The 19,983-nt window shown below is 43.8% G+C and overlaps 1 protein-coding gene across 1 annotated transcript; it reads left to right on the plus strand.

The window, feature by feature from the left end:
• Positions 1-1,142: 1,142 nt before the first annotated feature.
• On the plus strand, positions 1,143-19,551 carry mfsd14a2 (major facilitator superfamily domain containing 14A2). The gene is made up of 12 exons (XM_042342708.1): positions 1,143-1,392; positions 8,537-8,632; positions 8,918-8,980; positions 9,552-9,679; positions 10,306-10,420; positions 11,196-11,414; positions 11,885-11,998; positions 13,972-14,043; positions 14,516-14,628; positions 17,010-17,107; positions 18,239-18,405; positions 19,195-19,551. Exons 1-12 carry the CDS (start codon positions 1,312-1,314, stop codon positions 19,396-19,398), a joined length of 1,470 nt encoding a protein of 489 aa, XP_042198642.1. The 5' UTR covers positions 1,143-1,311; the 3' UTR covers positions 19,399-19,551.
• Positions 19,552-19,983: the final 432 nt, after the last annotated feature.

Genomic DNA, 19,983 nt, shown 5'->3' on the forward strand with positions numbered 1-19,983 from the left:
CTTCTCTCTCTCCCTCCCTCCCCTTCTCTTCCTCCCACCTGACCCGAGCATCAGCCCGTCACATGCTGCCCTTTTCCCACGCTTCTGGCTTCCACGTGCTCTCTGATTAAAAATAAATCCAGCACATTGAGACGTCTCAACAACGTGATAATACAAGAATTATTATTATTATTATTGTTAATTCCAGTACATGGCCAGTTTCACCCACAAAGTATACAGTCAATCCACTTTACAGCTGTGAAGCACTTTGAGACGTCTCAACGACGCAATAAGGCTCTACATCTGTAGATAATAATAATCCTTGCATTTTTGCGTCTTATATCACGCCTTCTAGACGTCCCAAAGCGAGACTCGGCAGCCAATTGCGCGCAGCAGCGTCCCGCAAACAGTCGTGGACTGAAGTGACCAATTTATTATTGTTTTGGGTTTTCTCGAGGGAATTATTATCAGGGGCTGTGGAAATGAGGAAACGTGCCCGAGGTTTCGACCTGCCAGGTCCTCCCGCTCGCGAGGGCGAGTGCTCTCACCACTGAGCGAGCGACAGGATTCCGCGGGAAACACTGTAAAGTGACCGTGTGTTTTGTGATTCGGCTCTGCAAATGCAAATCGTTTGCATATTCAATGCAAGGATTATTATTATTACTATTAATAATAATAATTCATATTATTATTGCATCTCCTGTACAAAGATGACGTCTGGATAACTTCAGCGCGTCATGTGACGTTTCGCATCACGTGGGCTGGGTACCAAACGCAGCCCCTGTGACTGACACCGACGTTGACCAATCACGAGAGGCGAAAAGCGTCACCCGGGCGAGCCAGCCAATGGCAGCGGTTCGAGGGCCGGACTACCAGGTGACGTTGACGGTCAGAGGGGCAGGGCAGGAAGGGGGGGGTGGAGCCGGTATGAGGCGTGTGATGATTGACGTGGCCGCCGACCAATGGCGGGTGGCGATCGCCGTCACCCTGACGACGCTGGGTGGCGCCTCGGACCAATCACACGGGTGGGAGGCGGGACCATCAGGTTAGGTTGACCGGCAGGGTGAGGGGCGGGGCGCGTTGCTGAGGGAGGCAGATGATTGGCGGGTGGTCGGCTCTCCCCCCCCCCCGCCCACTCTTCCCCGATCAGGTTAGGTTGTCAGGCAGGCAGGCGGGCGGGAGGGCGGAAGATGGCGGAGTGGTTGGCCCGGTGCGGTCCGCTCGAGCCGTTTCTATGGCGATGAGGCGAGGGTCGGCGTGAGGCAGGAGAGCAGGAGAAGGAGGAGGGGAAGAAAATAGTAATAATAGTTAATAGGGACCCTACTAATAATAATGACTCAGGGGAAGAAGAAGAAGCGGTTGAACCGCAGTGTGCTGTTGGCCAAGAAGATCATCATTAAAGACGGAGGGTCGGTGAGTTAGTGAGAGGCCGACAAGAGAAGCCGACGGCGGGGGCGGCGGTGGTGGCAGTGGTGGTGGGGACGGTGGCGGCGGCGGTGGTGGCGGTGGTGGTGGTGGCGGCGGCGGTGGTGGTGGCGGCGGTGGTGGTGACGGTGGCGGCGACGGCGGTGGTGGGGCGGTGGTGGGGCGGTGGTGGCGGCGGTGGTGGTGGCGGTGGTGGTGGGGCGGTGGTGGTGGCGGCGGTGGTGGTGACGGTGGCGGGGGCGGCGGTGGTGGGGGCGGTGGTGGCGGTGGGGGCGGTGGTGGGGGCGGTGGTGGTGGGGGCGGTGGTGGGCGGCGGTGGTGGTGGCGGGTGGTGGTGGTGACGGTGGGGGGGCGGTGGTGGGGGGTGGGGGCGGTGGTGGGGGGCGGTGGTGGCGGCGGTGGTGGGGGCGGTGGTGGGGGCGGTGATGAACGGTGGTGACGGTGGCGGCGGAGTCCGCGTCCGATGAGGCGCCTCCGCCACGCGACATAGGATGTGGAATCATGATCGTTCCTCGCCTGCCGGGCCGCCGGCGCCGGTGGGGGGGGTGGCCTTTATCGCCCGCTCGAGACGCCTCCGCGCGCCCCGGGGGGGCAGGACCCGTCTCCCCTCGCGCCTGCTTCGCCGCGACGGCGTGGGGTCCGGTGACCGGATCGTCGCTCGAGCGGTCCGGTCCGGTCCTGTCCCGCCAATCGCTGTTTAGGTCGGGAGCGCCCCCCCGCCCCCACCACCGCCACCCCCACCCCCCCCCACCGAAGCGCTTAGGCCGGGGTTTACCGGTCTTAAGTGCGGTGACTTGCGCAGATCGAAGTGTCCGGGTGAAAGCGGCGGCTGCTGTTGTAATTGTTACCCGTCAGTGTTCCCACGAACAGCCCTGGAACGAAGCGGTTGACCACACGTGGGATTAATTGGCGGCCAGGCCACCGGGAGAAACTCCTCTTTCCTTTTCCCAATTCTAACGAGGTGGGAGGGGGGTGGGGGGGTTGACGTCCTCCTGAATGGGGCGCCACAGATGGGGCCTCGGTTTTGATGTCTCGTCTGAACTACGGGATCCTCCCAAAACAGTACAGCGCATCCCCAGCACTGCACTGGAGTGACAGCCTAGACTGTGAGTTCAAAGCCCCAGTGCGTGGACGTGAACTCATGATATGACACAGAGGGAAGCCGAGTCAGGCTCAGACCAAAAGAGGAGGTTGGGGGGGGGGGATGCCAAAACTCATCTGAGGAAGAGCTTTGTATGTGGAGGTGTTCAGGGGCATAGGGGCACAAGGAGGTCCAAAATGGAGGGAAGAGCAGAAGGAGGCTTGGGAAGGGGGTAGGAAGTGACCAAAAATGAGTGTGTGGGGTAGAAAGTCTGAACGTGACTGGAGGCGATAGCAGGTGAAGACAGCCGTGGGCGACGGTAAAGTGGATAGAGTGGTGGAGAGGATGGTAGCGGTTGTAGGAATCAGCGTTTGTGCAGTTGACATGTAAGGGGGAAAAAAGGAGTGAAGGCCAGCAGAGAAATGATTGAGGAATTGTGTATTGCCATTTGGAGAATGAGTCAATGTGGATCTGACGCAGAGGGAAACCATAATTAGTGGCATTGGGCAAGTCAGAGCGATTTAAAGGTAGGGGCGAAAGGCAACAACTTTTTGGGAGTTTGGATAAATATTTGAAAGGCGATGATATAATGGAGAAATAGCAGGGAATTATTTTTTGCCCACATAGCTCCAGCAGGGGAGCTAGTACCAACTTAAGCTTGTGCTTAAGTTGGAGTTCAGGCCAAAGACAACAGATAGTAGTCACAGGACGTCTGAGAGAAAGTCAGTAATGTTTGGATTATTTTTATGTTGACCATTGTAATATTGCCAAACCAGTAGTCAAGATAACATAAATATGGATAGTTTCCATGATTTAACACTTAATATGCTACGTAGGCTCAAAACCAGTTGCAACTTGGAACATTTTTTCTAGCTTGTCTAACCTACTCCGCTCTGCCGAACTGCAACCCTGTTATAAGGCTATGGATCTTGGCTCAGTAACTAACTGTGTTATATGACTTGCAAATTGCTTGACTCCTAGCTACCATGTAGGAATGAGGGTGAAATGGATGTGGCACAAGAATTTCTTTGTACACAAGAGTATTCTTTTCAATTTCAGAGAGTTTGTTGCCCTTGGTGGGTAGTAGAAATATATTTCTGGACATTTGATCCTTTCTTCAGTTGAGATTCAATGGCGACTGTGCATTGGTGCCTGACTCGAGAACTTGAAAAACTTGACCGGTGAGAAGAAGCAATTTGAAAAGCAAATCATTCTCTAAAACCCAGTAATTAATGGCTGAAAAGTACCATTTTGTGTTTGCATAATAACAGTAAATTGTGGAAGCTGAAAGGAGAACATTTCGGTACATTTGCAACCTAAATATAAAGTTCCTCTATAAATATAAAAGGTTCCTCTTTACATATATCTTTTATTAAGCTGTCAGCCAGGAGGGGGAGGAGAAAGAGAGGAAAAATAAAAACATTAGTGCATCCAGTTTCTTTTAAATCCTCCCCCATCCCCTCCCCGTGCAGAACTAACTTTAAAAGTTAATAATAACCAGTAAGTGTCTCTTGAATTTACAAAACCTCTGGGCTGATATTGTTCAAGAAGCATCATAGTTGGTATAATTGGTCTGGAATTGATTTAGAAGATATTGAATTTTCATTCCTAGAAGAATAACTCGTATTAAAATAACAACAGGATTACATTTGTATAGCGCCTTTCACGTCGGGAGGACGACCCAAGGCGTAATGCTCCCTTCTCTTGTGGTTGTGGTCAAACACAGTAAGTGAACAACCACATTACATCTGCTGCTCCACCATCACCACAGCAGTATTTCTCCTTACGGATCAGATGCTTCAGCCGTAGAGTGGCCATTTGAAAAGGCCTCTGATGAATTTCAGCATTTTGTCTTGCCTATTAGTGGAGTGCTTTGAATTTGATGGTTGAAACTGCACTGACGACATCACCGGGGGAATCTGGAGTGTGGGAGAATTCAATTATCAGCTGAGATGCTCACTCACACATGTCTCTCAGGCCAGTAATGATAATAATAATAATAATCTTAACATTTGATACAGAGCCTTATTATGTCTTCCAATGAATATACTGTAAAGTGAATTGATTGTATATTTTGTGGGCGAAACGCGGCAGCCAATTGCGCACTGCAACTCACATACCCAAGTTGAGTAATGTCCTCCAAAGATGTCATTAGGGCTCATTGCTTGAACAAAACTATTCCTGACAAAGTAAATTGATGGAATAGACCGGAAAAGCCTAATAGTAATGCCTGCCTTTGTTAGGGCGCCTTATTATATTGTTGAAATGTCTCAACGAATGTTGGCAGCTGATGTATCCTGTAATATAAATTGGTGTGGTGTCACACTCCTTAATATACAAATGGTCCGGAAACTGGTTCCTCCAGTCAGTTTGACCAACTTATACGGATTTCTCAGTAACATCGTTTATCCTCTTTTGACTACAGGAAATAGCCGGGAGCAGAGTTTATTTGCAAAGTGTGTGCAGGGCTTAATTTGTGGTCATGCTGGTAACTCTCAGCAGAGAGCGCAACAGGTTCTTTGGCTTGGATTCAGTGTTAAGAATTTTAGTCGTTTTTAAATGGACTGTGCTTGAATTTGCAGCAGGTAGTGAGTTTTTAATGTCTGACTGTACAGAAGTACCTTATTTTGTTGTGGTTGGATCACAACCATACTTTGCTTTCTGCTGTTGGCCAAAGCGAGCAGTGTTAATTGAAATGACAGTTTCATAGATAAATAGTGTTCAGTGAAGAGAATAACTTAGTACTCTTCACTAAATGCTTGTGGTCTCCTCTGAAAGTAGCTGACCGTCCACTTTAATAAAAATTATTGATCACCCATCTTCATTGTCTTCTGTGATTTGTCCCTTATAAATTCTTTGAGCTTAAATTTCAGCATTCTTACATCAATAGTTGTAATTTAGTTAGACGGTAGCATTTCTGTATACAGTAACGTGTGCAGTTTTGTTTTGCTCAGTATATTTGTACTCAGAATGTTGTACCGCAGTAAGTTGTGGGTCGCAGTGTTTAATGAGGTGAGAATGAAGCTCGAGTAGTTTATGTTGTGCTTTGAGTAGGTTGCAGTCTCAAGCGTGTTCTCTACATTTACGTTCAGAACTTAACTTGTTTTAGGATTTTTAGTTTCTGTTTAAGTTTCTGCTGAGCTCTTCTATGTGTTTCCCTGCCAACCTGACATCAAAACGTACTGCCTTGTAACTCAGCCTTTCTGCCCCCACCCTCTGGAACTCCATCCCACAGTCCCTCCACCTCGCCTCCTTCAAGACCTGTCTCAAGACCCTCCTCTTCGACCGTGCCTTCGGTTGTCCTCCTACCTCTACCCCCCCCCACCTTTCCTGATCCCAACCACCAGCTTGGGTGCGGATCCCTGACTCTCCAGCGCCTTGGGACATCCTCCTGACGTGAAAGGCCTATACAAATGTAATTTGTTGTTGTTTTAGTATTAAAATTAAGAACCAAGTTCAAGGAACAAAACCCCTGTTGCACTGTGCCATTGGATAGATAACAAGCATGCAACATGTGAGTATACTATATACTACAGAACAGTGCAAGTGTAGAGTGGGAGGCCACGGGCAAGGAGTGAAGGCTTCACAGAGAAATGTAGTCTATGAACAATACTTCTGTATATACTGTATTAAATAAAGAATGGTTAGTTGGGGCTAATTGTAAGTGGGATTCTAATTGACTGATGCGCCTTAGGTTTTAATGCCTTGACGGCAAAGTTTGATCAGTTGATGACTTGTCTTCCAAGGTCCGAATACTGTTCAGGAATTTCCAAGCCATATCTGCTCTTTTTAATATGCAGTAAAATTCACATTCGTCTTACCTTAATAAATCGTACAATCACCCGCCCCTAAGTCGTACATTCACCCGAGTCCCATTCAGGCTAACTTATCAAAACCACTTTAATTCCTTTGCACTGTGGGGATGAATTACTGTTGGAAAACAGAGTCCACCCCATTCCCTGACTTTTCCCCTCCTGTATTAATTTAAAGTTCATACTCTATTCCTTGCAAGTTATTTGTGATTTTTTTTTTGCTTATCTAGGATGTCTGTGTTCGGAAATAGAATGCTTTCCGACTTGAAACACAGTGCCATTTTCATATCAGTTCCCTATCCTACGCCCCCCCCCCCCCCCCCCGCCCCCGCCACAGTCTTTTTCAAAACATAGGTAAACATTAAATCACCAAAGCAGAATCTTCTGCAATAATGTTCACCTTAACTTGCTGATTATTCTTGTTTAAATAACAAAGAAAGCAAACAGAAAAAAGTTTACAAAGTTCATCCTGTTTTGGTTTTTAATAGGAGCCCCGATTGCAATGTTTGCTATTTGAACAAAAACAAGTTTATTGTACACATCATTGATGGTTTCCTGTATAAATAAATCAATGGAATTTTTTGACTTTGAAACATCTATCCACTTAAACATGGTAAACAGGGACTTGTATCCTTTTGCGCTTGTGCAAGATTTCCATCTTTCAACTGTACTTTCGTAAGAACCATTTTCTATTAGTCGTTTGACTTTTTTTTAATCAGCTTTTTCACATTTTGAAACAAAGTTTGTGTTGAACATTTCCACCATGCAGGCAAATCTGTAAATCCATGGAATATATGTCTTTAAATTGGAATGGTGAGATTTGGCGCATTTCATTCCCGGAAGAGATTATTGAGGGTTATAAGGGTATCAATTAAAGCAATTTATGTCGATTAATTTTAATCCCACTTCTACCTAATTCAGATACGAGTTTGTGCATTGAATGGAAAATGTCCCATTTCCATAGCAGTACATGTCTCACTGATCATTTCCATCCCATCCATTAAGAAAAAGTAATCAAAATCTTGTTACAGTGGATACAAATTATGTAGTCCTACAAAGTATGTCCTTTTACTTGCCTAAACGTTTTCGGTTTCCAATTCCCACAGTAATGTAATTTCCATTTCAACTAAAAAGCTGTGTTTTCGTTAAGCACTGAAGGTTTGTGTGCCGTTTGTGATCTTTCGCTAACTCCAGCAGAGAGATGCTGGTTAATAAAACCACTTTGACAGAACGTAGATTGTCATCCTGTGATCAAATCAGCTGCTATCAGTATGACTCAGAATTATACATAGATTTGATTTGGTTGTGTGGAGCCTGTTTTATGGAAGAATATTCAAATTTAATTTTCATTTTACACACTTATTAAAGCCAGTTAGGAGTTGTGTAACAAAAGTGGGATTCAGATAAACAAGAGATACATACAGCGTGATCTCTTGTGAATTAACCGTCCATTGCAATAATGAGGGCACGCAACATCATTGGAGGTGCCATCTTTTGGATCTAAGGATTTGTCTGATCCAACTAGGATTGTAAAGACTGGCTACCAGATTCCTTGTGTTTCCTGTAACTCATTACAAATGCAATACAAGACGTTTCCAAGCTCTTAATAGGTAATTGCTGTCATGGTTAGTATTAATTTGTCAGCAAACATGGCAGCCAATTTACACATTGGAAGGTCCCATAAAATAGTCATTATCTCATGATGTTTATCTGGAGGCTAGTTGCTTTGGACACAGGAAGAAACTTCCTTCTCTGTTCAAATACTTTATTTTTTGTGTCCCATTTAACTTCGGCACATTCACGCTCACAAGCTATTGTGGCAAAATTAAATGGGCCTTAAATGGGCAACAAAAAAGAGTAAGTAAACAAAGCATTACCTTGATTACATTAATGCATGCGTTTAGTTGCGCACAAATATAGGGCAGCAAACCGAGAGTCTGGACCATTACGTGAAGAAAAATATCAAAAATACCAAATCTATATCAATATTGATCTGAACAGTCAGCTGGAACTTGATTTCATGTCTCATATGAAAGATGGCACTTTAGATATTGCAAAACTCTCCCAGTATTCATTGTAGTGTCATCCAGAACTAGGACTTCAAGTCTCTCATGGGGCTTGAACCCACAGCCATCAGACCCAGAGACAAGAGTGCTGCCAAGGTGATGTGTAACTAAAATGCCTTGACCAAGTTAGTGGAGATTGCTTTCTGATGAACATTTATTTGGCCTCTTTACAGCCACAAGGAATTGGGGAGCCTAGTGTTTATCATGCGGTGATCGTTATCTTTTTGGAGTTCTTTGCATGGGGACTGCTGACAACTCCGATGCTAACTGTGAGTACAATGTATGTTACTGATTTTAAAAGTGTAATGACTCTATTGACCCCGACCAATGTACATAACGTGGAGTAATAGAGAAAGGAATAGTTTAATAGTTAATTTGCTGTAATATTTTCAATATTGTTCTATAATGCCCTTTAAATTTACTCCTTGTAAACCGCCCACCTGCCTCTGGATATTCACCAGCTCGGCGGTCAGTAGCAGTAAAACTGAGAAATCAAAGTGCGTTTGAAGACCTGCGTTGCAATTTCACTCGGATAACGTTTAGTTCTTCCATAGGTTTTGCATCAGACGTTCCCTCAACACACATTCCTAATGAATGGACTTATTCACGGGGTGAAGGTAAGAGTGCATTGACACCATCAGTAACACAAGTATCGCCGGTCTTCCCAGTTCCATCATCTATAAGCTCTAGCTGAGCTAAAGGTCTGCCACTTGCATTCCTGACAGCACCAAAGTGCATGCTCACCACTCCAGTTCTCGCCATGCTCCACTAGCTCCCAGTGGGTTGATTCCAATGTCCTCATCCTCAGCTACAAATCCCTTGTGCCTATAACACTTCCCCATCAAATTCTACCTCAAATTACAGCACTTATTGAGATTGACTTATTGGGATGCCACCACATTTTTAAAATGCCCTCCGTTTTGACTGTTCTAACTGAGGTAGCCAAATTAGGAATAAAATGAAGGAGTAGACTTATTTCCCTTAATTCCCGGCTAGAGATTTGCTTCCAAATTGCCAAGTGATTGGAAAATATTAAAAACAGTGCCATCTCTTGGCTTGTTATCTCTTGAAGCAGGATGGTGACGCCTTCTTTGTCCTTATTTGATATTAAAGGAGTACAAGGGAGAGATATTTTGAAGAGTATGTGATTGTTTAACTGGCATTTAATCATTTGTTTTTTGTCCGCAGGGCTTGTTATCATTTCTAAGTGCTCCTCTGATTGGAGCGCTGTCTGATGTCTGGGGCAGGAAATCCTTTCTCCTCCTGACTGTGTTCTTCACCTGTGCTCCAATTCCCCTCATGAGAATCAGCCCCTGGTAAGTGTCCCCATTTCTCCCCTCTTAATGTGTGCACGGATCGCACCCGACTCTTTATCTGTTTGAATCCACCTCTTGTTTGCAGGACCATTGCTATCCCTGGATGAGCCTGGTTTTTCACCAACTTAATATTGACAAAAATGAGGCCAAGCTTCTCAGATCCCGCTGTGCCTCCTCACCTCAGATGCCGACCACATCACCCTTTTGTTGCTCCCTTTAGCTCACAGAACCAAGACAGACCCTCGGTGTTTTGTTTAACCCTTGACTCCCCTTCAAGCTATTTGTTCTCATTTCAGACCATGTCCACTTTCCCCCTCTCCACCACATCGCCTGCCCATGTCACTACCTCAACTCCAATACAACAGAAACCCTCATTCGTTGCCTTTTGCTATCTCCAGGTTTCATTTCTGCAAAACCCTGTTCGCAAGCTCCTTAGGTGGTAATGCATTAAAATGGTCATAATATCAGATAGAACTTCAGACCTGAAGTGGATCATAATCACATGGACATTTCATTTGTGTTACAAATTTAAAAAATAGTAACTGGCTATTATTTTGCATATTATGGGATTGTGGATTTCACTGACTTGTCTGCGTATTTTTTTCTTTCTCTACTATCCTCTTCAGGTGGTATTTTGCAGTAATTTCCATGTCGGGAGTATTTGCGGTGACATTTTCAGTGATCTTTGCCTACGTAGCCGATATAACTCAGGAGCATGAGAGGAGCACTGCCTACGGACTCGTAAGTGAAGAGCCATAGCCTGTTCTGAAGAGAAATGCTTATTTTACTCCAGTGTAAGATCTTATTCAGAGTCCATCCTGCTTATTTTGAGAGGGGATTTTCCTTAGAACGGTGTAAGAAGATCCTCCTTTCCCCACTGCTGTTTATTCAGGTGGCAGCTAGCTGTTGCAGAAGAGCAAGATTCATTTGGCTTGATTGATAGCACTCTCCTTTGGGTCAGAAGGTTGTTAATTGAGCTTAATTCGCACCACTGAGACTTGAGCTCATAATTTAGGTTGGCACTCCAGTGCAGTACTGGAGGAGCAATGTGTTGTCAGAGGAACCATTTTTCAGGTTGGGTATTAAACCGACGTCAATATTTCTGTGGCATCCTATTTGAACAAAGAGCTTTGTGTCCTGGCCAATATTTATTCCTATTCCAAATTCGTAAAGATTAATGGGCCTTCCCTACTTTGGGGCTTTATGATGTTGCTGCCAGCTGATTAACTGCTGTATATGTCTGCATAATAGTTACTATTCTTCAAAGTGACTTATTGCGTAGGGTAATTGAAGTCATTCATTTCCCCAAACTTGTAGTTTTGTTAAACCTAATGTGACAGGCACAAGGTTGGCTGTTGGTTCCCGAATTAGGGTCCATAATCTTTACTCTGCTTGCCTTTCTCCTAAGAGAACAAGCTCTGGTTGACACCTTGCTTCTGTTTGCTTTCTGTTAGAGGCATACAGAATATGCGCTATAATGAGTGAAGAACCTTTTCTTCTGCTGCTGCTGTTTCAGGTGTCTGCAACTTTTGCAGCAAGTCTCGTGACCAGCCCAGCTATCGGCGCGTACTTGTCCAGGGCTTATGGCGACAACTTAGTGGTGGTTCTAGCCACTGCCATCGCTTTGCTGGACATCTGTTTCATTCTTGTGGCCGTACCAGAATCTCTACCAGAGAAGATGCGGCCAGCCTCCTGGGGAGCACCAATATCATGGGAACAAGCTGACCCTTTTGCAGTAAGTAATAGCTAAACGCTTGGACTAGGTGCTGCTCATTGTTGATGTGAAGCATATTCCTCGGAGCAAATAGGACGCGCAACTGTTTTCAGTAGAACGCCAGTTATTCGTACATCCCCTAATCCCCATCGGGGCTCTGGTGCAAGGTGAAGTCAGTGGAAAATTCTTAGTTGCGAGTCTGCTCACAATGAAATCTGCTACCCAATTCTACTTGAGCAGCGAACGGTAGATCCATATAAGTGCATGGATAGAGAGAGTGGAAAACGCAAATGTATAAGAGACCTTATTCTACAGTGGAGAGTTTCCAATCAGGGCAGATATCGGGCTCTCCACTATAATTATGTAACCCTAACTTGTGGAATCAAATGCTGACCAGATAACTAGAGTAATTTGCAGCCAAGCCACACTTGTCACTTTCATGCTGTTGTGTTTTTGGGTTTAATTGCTTGTTCGTTCCATTTTTGTTTCAGTCTCTGAAGAAAGTGGGTCAGGACTCCACAGTTCTGCTGATCTGTATCACAGTATTCCTCTCGTACCTGCCTGAAGCAGGCCAGTATTCCAGCTTCTTTCTTTATCTCCGACAGGTAAAGTAACCCTGCAGAATTTAAATTTTCAGTTACGAGTTGGATGGTGATTCAGTACCAATTGGTACTTCTTGTATTTTTTAAAAAAATGTCTATTTATCATTTGTTCCGCGGATATCAGGCATTTTGTTATGCTGAGATCTAGCGCAGGAGTCTGGATTTATTTATTATTTAGAATATAAAAACCTTGTGGCAATTTAGTAAGACTTTTCCCAGCTCGACTAACAGTTGCTAGCAGAAGAGCTCGTTACGGATCTGCTAATTTTCTCTCTTGAATGGATGCCTGCCGTAACTGGGATATTATAGACCTGTTTAAAAAGATATGAACAAGAGGTTTGTTGAGAGTAGGTGTGGTTTGTGGTGGGAGTGAAGCTTTGCTGAGTGGCACAGGAGAGAGGCTTGGAGAAACCATCTCAACTTGTTTCCTATCTCCCGCCTTCGAAGCAACGTAGTGATCCAGAGCTCCCTGCACTGAGCGTGGAGCCATATCCCATCTCTTGGGGACACAGCTTGTTAGCATGCTGAGCTGCTGTGCTGTTAGCCGTCTGACCTGATTAAAAATGCCTTATACGAAGCCAGCCCTAGCCCATTATGCACTGCATTAAGGCATCTCCTTCGACATGTAGACCTATTTTTTACACGGACTAAATCATTGCAGTTTTGGCAAAAATATTTCTCTGCTTCTCCAGTATGGGCTGTTACGTAAACTCACAATCCATTTAAGAAGAATTATAGGCCAGCAAACTCAACATATTGTCAGACACTCGATCAATAAAAGTATAAATCCTGTGTAAGACTGCACATAAGTGTCCGTATATGGATCCATCCCACTAATCTCAATGCACCCGAGGGGAAATTACATTAACTAGTCACTGAAATGTAGGTGTCATAAGCAGGGGATAAAGCTAATTCATCAAACTGTGCCCGTATATAAAGGTCTATTTGCCAACTGGCAGTCCGATGTTGCTTTCTTGCCTTATACTTTGCAGGAGATAAGTTCCAGACTGAATTGGGATTTTACAGTCAGAAATCAGTATTGCCAATTTGGATGGAATCCAACTCCCAGATTGCACCATTTATTCTAATTTATACTGGGTTTAATTTGTTTTGATCAAGATGAATTGCCAGTTAATGGCTGTTCAGTAATATCCTTGGGATTAAATTTAAATGGGGCTTTTTTTAAAAAAAAAATGCATAAAACTTTAATAATACAAAACTTTAAGAGGAGCAAATTCCGGGGACAGTGGAGTCCTGTAGCTCAGTGGTTAGAGCACTCGCTTTGCAAGTGAGAGACCTGAGTTCAATTCCAGGCAGAGGGCGAAACCTCGGGCAAGTTTCCTTACTCCACACAGAGCCTAATAATAATCCTCCAAAACCAAAAATAATAATAAATTGGTCATTTTCAATCCACGACTGTTTGTGGGACATTGCTGTGCGCAATTGGCTGCCGCGTTCGCCCACAAATATACAGTCAATTCACTTTACAGTGTGTTCTGTGAAGCGCTTTGGGACGTCCTCCCGACGTGAAAAGCGCTATATCAAATGTAAGGATTATTATTATTATTATAGAGTACATTTTACTTTCATGTTTCTGGTTTCACTACAATTAGTGAATTGCTTCTCCAGTGCAACTCTCTAAGTGCTCTCTTGTGATGAGAGTGTGTGGCTTAGTATCAGTTACTACCCTGAGATAACAGTTATACTGTATCATGACTGATGCTAATTTACCTCCTTAACATTGTGACATTGCTCGCTCATCTGCAGTTGATCTTAAACAGACCTGCTTGAAACGGACAGAGAAAAATAAACAAAACTTAATTGTGCTTTGAAGATTATTAAAAAAGGATCTGATCATAAAGTGTAAATGTTTGATGCAATACTAATCCACATGAGAAGGAGAAAGGGAGAGAGAGTTAAGGGGAGAATTTCCATTATCATTTTGTCCACTTATCATGAATTCTTCTGTTCTCTAGGTAATTGGATTTACTTCGGAAACTGTAGCAGCCTTCATTGCAGTTGTAGGAATTCTCTCCATCTTAGCTCAAGTAAGTGCTGTGTATTTAAATCAAGAAATCTACGGGCACAATCTATGAAAAAACACAAATAGTCATGGACTTAAAAGCATTGAATAGTAATTTAGGGACAGAAAGGGAATGAACTCTTCGAGAATTATTGTCTTGATTTTTCACCAATATAGGGAATGTGACATCAGATAATATAGAAGTGGGAGGAAACACATTAATTCATCTTCTCAAGTCTTTCATTCCATCTTCGTAAAGTTTCTTTCAGAATCAATATATTTCTTGAATAGTTATCCTTTATTAAAAATAAAATTGACATCAAAACGACTGTTTGGATGAAGAAGGCCTTTTGACTATTCATCTCATCTTTCCATAATGCCTATCATATGATCTTCCCACTACAACATCGAACTGTTTCATATGCGTCTCAGCGTCCTGGCATCGACACCCTTCTGGATGCTTTCTACTAATCTCTCAAATCTTTGTTTCATTGCAGACCGTGGTTCTTGGTATCCTGATGAGGTCAATAGGCCATAAGAACACAATCCTTTTAGGTCTTGGCTTTCAGATTCTACAGCTAGCCTGGTATGGCTTTGGATCCCAGCCATGGTACGTTCATTTCAAGTGCTCCGGGACGCTATCCCTCGTGAAGGGCGCTATATAAATGCAAGTTGTTGTTTCAGTATGGCTGCCAGCACACTTATTAATGACCCAACATTTCTTGTAGGGAGCATTACAGATACTGTGCGTGCACGCAGAATGTCTTGACTTTGACTGGGTTAGGTTTTCCGCCGGGATCAGAAAGGCCCTACTGCAATTGATTGCAATAGAAATGATAAGCAGGCTGTCTGACTGCCTGCCTGGAAAATGTATGTCTAACAAATGTACAGATGTGGTGATGCATTCCCAGGAGGTTGAAGCCCAGGCAGAATAAGTGTTTTATGGCTTCTGTGGGTAGGGTTTCGCTAGTGATCATGCTCTACATGAAACAATTAGTCTCCAATTACTGGAGACATCTTACGTTAAAAACCAGGCTCGTCTTGAGTGGTTCAAGAAGCAGTTGTGAGGGGAGAGAGAAGCATAGTCACAAAAGGAAACTGTTAGACAGTGGTCATATTAGGACAGTGACATGTTAATTTCCAGAAGACCAGCTTCTGAATGTGTTGCTGCTAAACTGAAGGAAAGAAAAAAAGTCCCGAATTTAATTTAATGCTGCAGACATTAATCCCGCAGAACAAGTGCCCTTGTTTCTCACTGGCGAGACAAGCCCGTAATAAACCACTCGATTAACTGCAGCACCACTTGAGGTTATGAGCCAGTTGCTAATAGTCAATCCACGGCTGTTTGTGGGGACACTGCTGTGCGCAATTGGCTGCCGTGTTTCGCCCACAAAATATACAGTCAATTCACTTTACAGTATATTTATTCTGTGAAGCGCTTTGAGATGTCTCGAAGACGTGATAAGGCGCTATGAAATGCAAGTATTATTAATAGCAAGCAGTATATCATCTGAAAACTTTTATTAAATCACCTCCCATAACTCCTGCTTAGGTAATGGAAACGGGCTATTTGGCCCAACTATTTCTGCTCGTGTTTATACTCCACGACCCCTCCTCCCTTCCACCACAATCGCTGGGATTTCCAGTGGAGCCACATTCCTGTCAGCCAAATGTCTTCGGGTTGAGAGAGGGGAAACCCAGGATAGCAGGTGCGCACGGAGAGGAAAGATGATCGAACTGCTAATATCTCCTTTGTGAAAGGGTTCAGATACCTTTGCCCCACTCCCACCCCCCCCACCCCCGCTTCCCCTCCCCTCCCCTTAGTGGAACTGTCGGACTGAGCTAAGGAAAGCTTTTTTTGTGTGCTGCGTGCAAATATTTTGTAACATTTACATATTTAATGCTACAAGGCAAGATTGAGAGAGAAAGAAAGCCCATTCACCCCCCTCAGTCTCTCTGTCGTTTGCTGGAGCAGGTTCTCTCAGACACATACCTCTCCACCTCTCTCTGAAAAAGTGGCAGCTAAATAATTTGATGTAACTAAATGTTCAGCTTCTAGACTTTCGAAACTCACTCCTAATTGACAAGTGCCTAAGGATGACAACGTGAATTACAGCAGTATGTGATCTAGAAGTGGGAAGCTCTGGTACTTATTCACCTGTGTAAACATGGGAACCTGAAAAAGAGTTCTCCTCTGGAAGTTCTACTGAACCCTTCTTTGTTTAGAACGACTCTCAGAATTTGGAGAATAATTAACTCTGATGTTTTGTTATTGATGGGATAAGCCAGTTTTTATAAACCAGATATCAGCATTTGCCAAAAGTTGGTAAACAGCCAATCCCAGGATTTTTGTGACATGTGTCTCATCAATGAGCTGTGGAGAAGAGTGTTTTTTTGGTCAGGCTAATCATTAGAAATGGCCCACACCCTAAATAAATATTAATCAATCTTTTAGAAACTTCCTTCCTTTTTCTTATCACCCACCCACACCCTAATTGCTTTCTTCTCTTCGCTTCCAGCTCAGCTCTTGCTTAGAGAGAAGCCCAGAACACAGCTCGAAAGAAATAATACTAATTATAATATTATAATGCCTTTGAATCAGCACCTTATCACGTCATCAAGACATCTCAAAGTGCTTCACAAGATATACTGATAGGATAGATTGACTGTGTATTTTGTGGGCGAAACGTGGCAGCCAATTGCACACAACAGTGTCCCACAAACAGTCGTGGATCGAGTGACCACATTATTTTTTCCAATGAAATACAACTAGTAGCATTAAAGTAATGACAATTAAGTGTAGAGACAGTTTAACAGAAAACAACTTGTTCAGCTAAATCTATCTGATTGACTGTTCCCAATTCAGTGATTTATCCATTTCAACACTCGTGGCAGCAGCGATCATGATTGAAGTTGTGAAAGATTAGTTATGTGACACTGTGGCTTTGTGGAATGTTGTCTCTCCTCTCATTACTAGTGTTGGTTTTACAGGATGATGTGGGCAGCGGGTGCCGTGGCTGCCATGTCCAGTATTACTTTCCCAGCTGTCAGCGCCCTCGTTTCCAGAAACGCTGATCCGGACCAACAAGGTAGATCGTGTGTTTGAATTTTTCCTAATTCAGGAATTTGAATGTTTGCGTTTTGTGCTGTTTGTTTTTGTCCCTCTTCTCTTGATCTTCATCGCTCCAGATGCCAGGCAGGTTTTCTCTGAAACATTGCAACACTCTCTCTTTCTCTCTCGCTCTACCTCTCTATCCCTCCACCTTGCCACCTTCCTTCCCCATCTTCAGTTAGCGCCTGAAGACCTTCCTCTTCTACCATGCTTATGGTCAGTTGTTGTTGTCGAAAGTGAGCCAACATTGCTCACTTTTTAATTTAGAAGATTCTAAAGGGTTGGGAGCTGCTGTAGCAAATTGCTTTAAAAGATGCAGTTGGCAGGAATATCCAGTTAAATATTTAGAAGGTGACACTTCTGAAACTACATGCTATCCTGGAAGATCCAACTCTATATATCCGGTTATATGGTCCCTGAGAGATTATTATCCAATGGGTCGTTCTTGTCTACATTCCATCGTTCCCTGAACAGAATGTGCCACATTACACACTTGGCTGCACCGCTAGGTAAAAGGTAGAATCTTTACAATGATTAAGAGATTTAATCTAAACTAGTTCAGGTTCAGAAGGTTCTCGCTACCTCATTTCATTACTTCACTATTCAAATTTCTTCAATCCTTCCATTTAAAGAGGTTTGGTTTACTATCTTTCAATTATTTTTCTTCTTGGCAAAGTTTCATTCAATTTACTCTGCTATGGAAAATCCAGCTTTAGAAGCATTGAAAATGATTGGCTGTTTTGTCCGTGGCCCATATACTCTTAATACCAATTCCCTGCTCATTTCCAATAGCCTTTTAAATGGTTTCTTTCAAATGCTCATTTTTTTTTACGTTTCAGGTTTTCTTGTGGTAGTGATGAGTGGGACTGTGAAATGTCTTTCTAAATGTCTCCCTTGCCTCCTTCAAGGCCGTCTCAAAACCTTCTTCTTCGACCAGGCCTTCGGTCACTCTTCTACCCCTACCCTCCCTGCCGTTCGTCCCCCCTGATCCCAACCACCTGCTCAGATCCAATTCCAGCACCTTGGGACATCCTCCCGATCTGAAAGGCTCTGTACAAAGGTAACTTGTTGTTGTTAGGAGTGAGCTGATTCTTTTTTTGTCTCACAGGAGTTGTCCAAGGAATGATCACGGGCATCCGAGGGCTGTGCAATGGTCTTGGTCCAGCACTGTATGGATTTGTCTTCTACCTTTTCCACGTGGAGTTGAATGAAATGGGAGATGTGGATAATACCGGCAAAGCTCCCAAAGGCAATATGCAGAATCCCACCGATGAAGTAAGAGGAACCAGTTTCTCACTTACCTGTGATGCTCTGAAGATCTCTCGGCTCCTTTATGATTGATACGCTTCCAGCTCTTTGCTAGTCAACTCCCGAGCTGACCTCAGGTCATTGGTTGGGAACGTGTAAATACCGAATTCAGACCTGCTCTAAGCCATATTACTAGAGAGCGATCAGGAGCAGAAACTCTTGCTGACGTTTCCCTTCCTGAAGCAGCTGTTGAAGCAAATTTTATGCCATTTCTAGCACCTCCCCGGCTGATATTGGCGAACCAATTCATACATACAGTAAAACTCCCTGAGCTATTGAGAAGCCAGAATTGGATTTTAGTTTGGATAGAGATGTGGATTTTTGGTTCATATATTCAATTAATAATAATCCTCACATTTGACATAGCACCTTACCAATGTCGTTGAGACATCTCAAAGCACTTCACAGGATGTACTGTAAAGTGGAGCGACTGTGCATTTTGTGGATGAACCTTTGGTAAATTCAGAATTAATCTATGCAAACACTATTTCAGTGAGCGAATAGTGAACCTGTGGAACAGGCTCCCTAGGGAGACGGTTGAAGCAGGAAGTGTTAGATAGTTTTTTAGGAAATAACATTGAGGGATATAGTACATAGGTGGTTTGGGACATATGTGCATGCAACCTCCAGGAACGTGGGAGGCGAACTAGATGAACCTTGGTCTTTTTTCGTCTAGCATTTCTTATGTAAAAAATAAATAAAAGGTTAGGGGTATAAATTGTTGCTAATATCTTATTTTGTTCCTCTTCTTTGCAGAGTACTATTATTCCAGGACCCCCCTTTCTCTTTGGAGCATGCTCAGTCTTGCTGTCACTGCTGGTAGCCTTATTTATCCCAGAGCACAGCGGGCTTCCTGTGAGATCTGGAAGCTGGAAGAAACACAACGGACTCCAGGGCCACAGCCCACAAATCTCAGGCCCTGATGGCAAAGAGCCCCTGTTACAAGATAGCTGTGTATGATGAGAAAGCACCTTGCAATCCTCCCTCCCGCTTAAGACGTACGGAGAGATGGATGTGGATGCCAACCCAATGTTTTCTCATTTGGGGGAATTTGAATAGTCCCTTTTTTCAGTTTTTGGAACTTGCAAAGGTTTGTTTCCGTAATTTCTTTTAAAATTAATTTGTTAAACTCCTTTATTTTTTTCATAACATTCACTGGTTCCATTTGGCTTATTGGAGTCTTTGAGAGCTTCTGTGGGTTGTTTGAAGGAGAGATGGGATCAATCTAGAGGCTGTTATTTTCACATCCGGGAGGTGAATGCCCTGCATAATCAGTGGAGGAACGCAGAATTCAATCGGTAAAGCTTCTGATGGGGAAAGAATTTGAATTTTATAGCTGTACTTTGGCTTGTCGTTCTTCTCCCTTGGCTGAACAACTAAGATTTTATTTTATTTTTTTCACAAGTTGTACCTGAAATTCATAGTTGACTTATTGGAAAGCCTGCAGACTGTTTTATGGTGTCTTCCTCCTCCCTTCTGTCTATTTTCCGAGTATTGCACTGTTCCTCAGTGACACAACCAGGTTTAATTACTGCCAACACCAGC

The sequence above is a fragment of the Callorhinchus milii genome, unplaced genomic scaffold (genome assembly GCF_018977255.1).
Source record: "Callorhinchus milii isolate IMCB2004 unplaced genomic scaffold, IMCB_Cmil_1.0 Scaffold21, whole genome shotgun sequence".
In the NCBI taxonomy this organism is placed as follows: Eukaryota; Metazoa; Chordata; class Chondrichthyes; order Chimaeriformes; family Callorhinchidae; genus Callorhinchus; species Callorhinchus milii.

Bases quoted from the DNA above. Each gene is read 5' to 3' on its own strand.
- mfsd14a2 (XM_042342708.1), top strand. From the start codon at position 1,312: ATGACTCAGGGGAAGAAGAAGAAGCGGTTGAACCGCAGTGTGCTGTTG. The intron at 11,999-13,971 runs GTAAAGTAACCC...TCTGTTCTCTAG, and splicing joins TCTTTCTTTATCTCCGACAG to GTAATTGGATTTACTTCGGA. The intron at 14,629-17,009 runs GTACGTTCATTT...TTGGTTTTACAG, and splicing joins GGCTTTGGATCCCAGCCATG to GATGATGTGGGCAGCGGGTG.